At 41.9% G+C, this 6,563-nt stretch overlaps 1 protein-coding gene across 1 annotated transcript; it reads left to right on the plus strand.

Annotated features, from left to right (window-relative positions):
- The first annotated feature begins 1,287 nt into the window (after nt 1-1,287).
- LOC113774728 (protein SUPPRESSOR OF MAX2 1) lies at nt 1,288-6,000 on the plus strand. The gene is made up of 3 exons (XM_027319339.1): nt 1,288-3,251; nt 3,759-4,056; nt 4,147-6,000. The coding sequence occupies exons 1-3, from the start codon at nt 1,972-1,974 to the stop codon at nt 5,791-5,793; spliced, it is 3,225 nt and encodes a 1,074-aa protein (XP_027175140.1). The 5' UTR covers nt 1,288-1,971; the 3' UTR covers nt 5,794-6,000.
- Nucleotides 6,001-6,563: the final 563 nt, after the last annotated feature.

The raw sequence follows: 6,563 nt of genomic DNA on the forward strand, positions 1-6,563 counted from the left end.
TGAAATGAGAAACGAGCGAGAGAGCCATGCTTGCGCACCTTTTGCAGCATTTGCGTGTGAAAAGCAGAAAATTTGGTTTAAAGGCAAACAAAAGAAGCCATTTCAATTTTCAGACACCATCGAAGCCACACAAAAACGCATTCGCTGTCTCTCACCATGCAAGAAAAGTTGAAAACCAACTCTGTCCTTCTAGCGAGTTGCTTACACGAGATACAATTGAGAGTTGGGAAGTATACGCCTTTTCCCACAGGAGGAACATTAGACCGATGAAAACTAATGCAAGACAAATGAAGAGCTAAAAAGGCAGTCAATCTTTAGTCATCAGAGAAGATGGAGAAAGTAAGTTTTGTGTGTGTGTCATAAAAGTAAAGTAATCTACTCATGAATCCCCTCACCTATCTAAAAAGGTTCATTTATCTTACTTTACACCCTCCCCTCTCAACCATCCCCTTCCTCCCTCCCCCTCTCATTATCTCCACAATCAAATAAAATAGATACATTATGCACACCATGCTACCTCTATTTTAATAATAATAATAATACTAGTAAGAAATTTTTTTTTTAACTGACACCTTGCCTTGTTAGATATTCATCAATACATTTAAATTAAATCTGACTTATCATACACTAATGCAAACTCACATTTAGCACGCCTGTGTATTCACAAACTCTTTTCAAATTAATCTCAATTTTACCAAAAATTTAATACGTAATATATATATATATATTTATATTTATATATCTTAACGAGTGCCCGCCGAATAGACAAACTAGCGTTAGTTAAATCATATCGGTAAAAAGATAAAAGAAAAGAAATTAAAATTAAAAAGTGCTAGCAGTAAAATTGAAAATGGTGAAAGAGGACACAAAAAGGAGAGCAGGTTGCTCTGCCCAGAAAGCATTTTCCAGAAATCCTTGCAACTGAAAGTACTTGTACCTTTTCTAATTTCCATAAATTCCCTTCTCTCTCTCTCCCACACTTCACAATAAAAGACAACCAACAGTGCAAGCCCCCCTTTTCCTGCCACCTCAACATCTCAACTAAAACCCTTTTTTTGTTTTTGTTTTTTTTTTCACCTCACTTGGCTTTTTCTGTTCTTCTTGCAGGCCTGAAAAAGTTGTTTTATACTATACTACTCACGTTTTGGTTTTCATTCATCCTTCCTCCTTTCTCCTTTCTCCTTTCTCTCTCACACACCACACGCACTTTTTAATTAAAATTATTTATTTATTCAATTTTTTTTTGGGGTAAATTTCTTGGGGACGTTTATAATTATTTCTCTTTCATCATCATTATGTGGGGAGGTTTGAGATGAGTTGATATTTTCTTCCCAAGTATTGAATGAAAAGAAAGAGACGGTGAGTTAAGAGTCAAGTGTGTGTATGTGTTCTCATTACTTTTCTCATCATCATCACCATCATCATCATCATCATCTTCTCTACACAAACCAGATGAGTGTATACATGTGAAGAGTTTTTAGAGAGAGAGAGAGAGAGAGAGAGAAAAGAGGAAAACCAACAAAACCATAAGTTAGATATGAGAAGAAGAAGAATTCGTCTGTGAATTTGAAGGGGGCATGATCTTTCCTTTTTCTTTTTTTTTTTCCTTTCCATTATTTTCCCTCAAGAAGACAAGAACCCGAAACCAAGCTGGAAATAAAAGAAAGATAGATCAATTCATAACCAAAACCAGGAGCTCTCCATACCCTGTATTGGATACCCTTCTTTTCTTTTCTTTTTTTGATAGTTTAATTTCTTCTATTCGTTTTGGATTTTTCCTTTTTATTAGTGTTTCCAATAATTGGGTCTGATTATTCTTTCTCCCAGCTCCAAATTTTTGTCATCTCCATTTGGGTGTATCAAAATTTGCTTGCATTCCATTGGGTTCTATCTACTATTGGTGCTATTAGTTTTCTTTAGTGATTCGAATTAGTGTTTGTACCTAGTGGAAGGAGGAAGAAGAGTGTTAGTATGAGGGCAGGGTTGAATACTATCCAACAGACCCTGACCCCAGAAGCAGCCAGCGTGCTCAACCACTCTATAGCGGAGGCTGGCCGCCGGAATCACGGCCAAACTACTCCCCTGCATGTGGCGGCGACGCTTTTGGCCTCCCCATCTGGGTTTTTAAGGCAGGCATGTATTCGTTCTCATCCCAATTCTTCGCATCCTCTGCAGTGCAGAGCTTTGGAGCTGTGCTTTAGCGTGGCATTAGAGCGGCTCCCAACAGCCCAGAACATGGCTCCTGGGATGGAGCCGCCGATTTCTAATGCGCTAATGGCAGCTCTGAAGCGGGCTCAGGCGCATCAGAGGCGTGGTTGCCCCGAGCAGCAACAACAGCCGCTTTTGGCGGTAAAAGTTGAGCTGGAACAGTTGATAATTTCGATCTTGGATGACCCAAGTGTGAGCAGAGTGATGCGGGAGGCGAGTTTTTCTAGTCCTGCAGTTAAGGCCACCATTGAGCAGACGTTGAATTCGACCAATTCGCATCATCATCCTCACGGCAATGTTAATTTGGGAACGTTCGGGGGGATTGGGGGCCCTAAAATACTCGCAGCTCCGAGCCCGACTCCGGTGCCACCTCCAGCCTCATCAACTGCTATTCCAATGCCCAATCGGCACATGTACCTGAATCCAAGACTCGTCGAAGGGGCTGCTGGGCAATTGGGTAGTCAGAGGAATGAAGAAGTGAAGAAAGTTTTGGATATTTTATCGAGAAGCAAGAAAAGAAATCCTGTTTTGGTAGGGGAAGGCGAGCCACAGGCCGTGGTGAAGGAGCTGCTGAGGAGGATTGAGAAAGGAGATTTGGGTAGTGAGGGGGTTCTAAAGAATCTTCAGGTTATCTCCATCGAGAAAGAACTTCCTTGGGAAAAGAATCAGATAGCCGAGAAAATGAAGGAATTGGGAGGGCTAATTGAGAGCAGGCTAAATGGAAATGGTGGAATTATTCTTGATTTGGGGGATTTGAAATGGCTTGTGGAGCAGCCTGGTGGGAGTTATGGTGGTACTGGTGGGGTTCAGCGGCCTCAGCAGCAGGTGGTTTCCGAGGCCGGCAGGGCGGCCGTGGTGGAAATGGGGAAGTTATTGACCAGGTGTGGGGAAAATAATAGTGCTAGTAAGATTTGGTTGATTGGAACTGCAACTTGCGAGACTTATTTGAGGTGCCAAGTTTATCATCCTACCATGGAAAATGATTGGGATCTGCAGGCAGTCCCTATAGCTCCCAGATCGCCTATGCCGGGGATGTTCCCGAGGTACGTCAGTTTGCGCAGTGCTTATTGCCTTTCTTTTGGTGGTAATGATGGTTATCAGAACTACTAGTTGATGGGTAATTCATTACGGATCAGGCTAATTTACAGAATCATCTTTCTGAATTGTTGCGGAAACTCCTGAAGATTGTGTTTATTGTTTTTCACTGAAATGGCCTAATTTGGTGGTTAAATTTGCATATAAACTGCTGGCTTTCTCAGGCTTTCCTAGGCTACTTTATTAGGGGTATCCAGGCTGTAATAGCTACTTTTGTGCAAAACTAAAATGTTCATTCAAGCTAAATAATTAAAGAGGCTTTAAACTGCTATCTTCTTCTGGACTTGTTTAAGCATGAACTTTGTTTCTGATAAGGAAGAGATTTGGCTGGTAGGAAATCTACCCTTTTCTCTAATTCTTTTTTTTTTTTCCAAAAGGATGACCTGGTATGGTAGAATATATGTAGTCTTGAATTTTCTTTCCCTAATTTGTAATGAGATTTCTTGATTGTCTAGGTTGGGAACTGATAGAATTCTGGGCAATCACGTTGAGCCTCTAAATGCATTGAAGAGTCTCCCAACTATGAATCCTGCTTTGTCAAGGGTTGTTACGGAGAACCAGGATCCTTCCCGCAGAACCTCCTGCTGTCCTCACTGTCTAGAGAAATTTGAACAAGAGCTAAAACTTCTGAAGAGGCAGTTTGAGAATTTAGCCCCCGAAAATAAATCAGAATCAGCTAAGGCTCCTCTGCCACAATGGTTGCAGAATGCGAAACTCAGTAATGGTGACGATAAAATGACAGATCAGTCTCAGGTATGCTTTGCTTATAGTATTATGTTCAGGAGACTGAAAATTTGGTGCATAATCAGAAAAAGATTAATTTTGCTATTCTTGTATTTGCAGAGGAAGGAATCAGAATTGCTTTTAAAGCAGAAGACTCAAGAATTACAGAGGAAATGGAACGAGTCGTGCTTGCGCATGCATCCTAACTATCATCAAAACGTGAACTCAGAGAAAATTGCTTCTCTAGCTCTCCCCACTATGGGCTTATATAACCCAAACCTACTTTTACGCCAACCTCTTCCACCAAAGTTACAGCCTACAAGGGTGTTTTGCGACGCATTGCAAATGAATCGAAATCAAGTGACTGTTCAACCTTTGGATCGTCTTGCTACTCCAAATCAATTGGCCGTCCAACTTTCAAATCGTGTTGATACCCCTCCTGGAAGCCCTGTGAGAACAGAACTGGCTCTTGGACGGAAAGTCACTGAAACAACCCCTGAGAAGACTAGTGAGACCGGCGAAAACCATGTAAAAGACTTGTTGGGCAGCCTATGCTCTGCACCTGAGACAAAATTGCTTGACAAATTTGCTAGTGCATTAGATGCTGATACATTCAAAAAGCTTCTCAAGGGTCTCATGGCGAAAGCTTGGTGGCAGCAAGAAGCAGCCTCTGCTGTGGCTTCAGCTGTGACGCGTTGCCGGTTGGGCAATGGGAAACGGCGGGGTTCTGCATCAAAGGGTGATGTGTGGTTGTTGTTCACGGGTCCTGACAGAATTGCAAAAAGAAAGATGGCATCTGTTCTTTCAGAGCATGTTTGTGGTGCAAGTCCAATAATGGTATCTCTTGGTTCGCGACGGGATGGTGCAGAGCCAGATACAATGTTCCGTGGGAAGACTGCACTGGATCGAATTGTTGAGGCTGTTCGAAGAAATCCATTCTCGGTTATTATGCTGGAAGATATTGATGAAGCAGATATGCTGATGCGCGGGAACATAAAACGGGCAATGGAGAGGGGCAGGCTCACTGATTCTCATGGCCGTGAAATTAGTCTTGGTAATGTCATATTCATTCTCACTGGAAATTGGTCAACAATCAGTAGCGACAATTCAGTTGATGAGAGGAAGCTTGCCTCTCTAGCAAGTGATAATTGGCAGCTAAAGCTATCAATGGGCGAAAAGAATGCAAAGCGAAGAGCGCCCTGGTTACGAGATGGGGACAGAATGACGAAACCTAGAATAGAAGTGGGTTCTGGTCTTTCTTTCGACCTCAATCAAGCAGCAGCAGACGGTGAAGATGATAGAACAGATGGATCTCACAATTCAAGCGACCTCACAGTTGATCACGACGAAGAGCACGGCCTTGAAGGCAGCAGGCAATTCTCCATTACGTCAGTGCCTCATGAGCTGGTGGATTTAGCAGATGATACCATAGTGTTTAAGCCTGTGGATATGGCCTTTGTTCGTCGTGAGATCAGGAAAACCATTGCTACGAAATTCTCCATGGTTGTAGTGGATGACAGGGTGTGCATTGAAGTTGGAGAAGACGCAACAGAGAGAATCCTAGGGGGGCTATGGCACGGGCGATCAAGCTTGGAAGAATGGGTGGAGAAAGCTTTAGCTCCAAGCTTCGAGGAACTAAAAGCCCGGATACCGTCGTCCACGGCTGAAACTACGTCAGTGGAGCTTCAGCTGGAGCTGAATCCCAGTTTGGATTGCCGGAGCAACGGAGATCTGCTGCCTAGTAAAGTTGCAGTCAGTAATGGTTGACTGACTGGGTACGAACCTGACAGGCGATGATTGGTATTCCTGAATTTCTCAGGGGGTGATGGTGTAAATATGAAAATGTCATAGGCAAAAAAGGGGTAAAGAAAGAAAGAAAGAAACCGTTAGAGGGAGTGGGATGTTGATAGATTAACAGAATCCTGAACCGTTCTCACCTTTTTCTTATTATTATTATTTATTTATTTTCCTTTATCCTGCTTGTTATACTAAAATTTTTGTCGTCATAAATATCTGTAGTATTTATTCCTATGAATATATATATATGAAGAACAGTTAATAAAGACTTGAGAGCCATTCCTCATCTCTTTCCTTCTTTTTTTTTTTTTCTTTCTCGAATTCTTTATTGTCTGAATGTGAAATTATAAAGAACTCGTGGGGTCCATCATCCGTGGAGAGTGAATAATGGTGTCTGAAACATACATTTGTACCCCACGGATAAGGAGTAGTAGTAAATTAAATAATGATAATATACATACATACATACATATATGTCTTTAAAAGCCGTTATGAATGATTGTGTCATGCAGTGTGGGACACGATTGATTGTGGAATGTGGAGTAGAGATCTGATTGATGAAGGTTCTGAGGAGACTTTGGTTGCCGTAGAATCATACTCCCCTAGCACTAATACGAATACTATACTAGTAGTAGCTGGTAGCTAGTGGTATTGGAGGCGTAAAAATCGAGGGTCAAAAACCAACTTTTTGGGACCATGGGCAGGTGCAACCGTTCCTAGCAATTTTGTGTATTTTACAC

Source organism: Coffea eugenioides, chromosome 6 (genome assembly GCF_003713205.1).
Source record: "Coffea eugenioides isolate CCC68of chromosome 6, Ceug_1.0, whole genome shotgun sequence".
In the NCBI taxonomy this organism is placed as follows: Eukaryota; Viridiplantae; Streptophyta; class Magnoliopsida; order Gentianales; family Rubiaceae; genus Coffea; species Coffea eugenioides.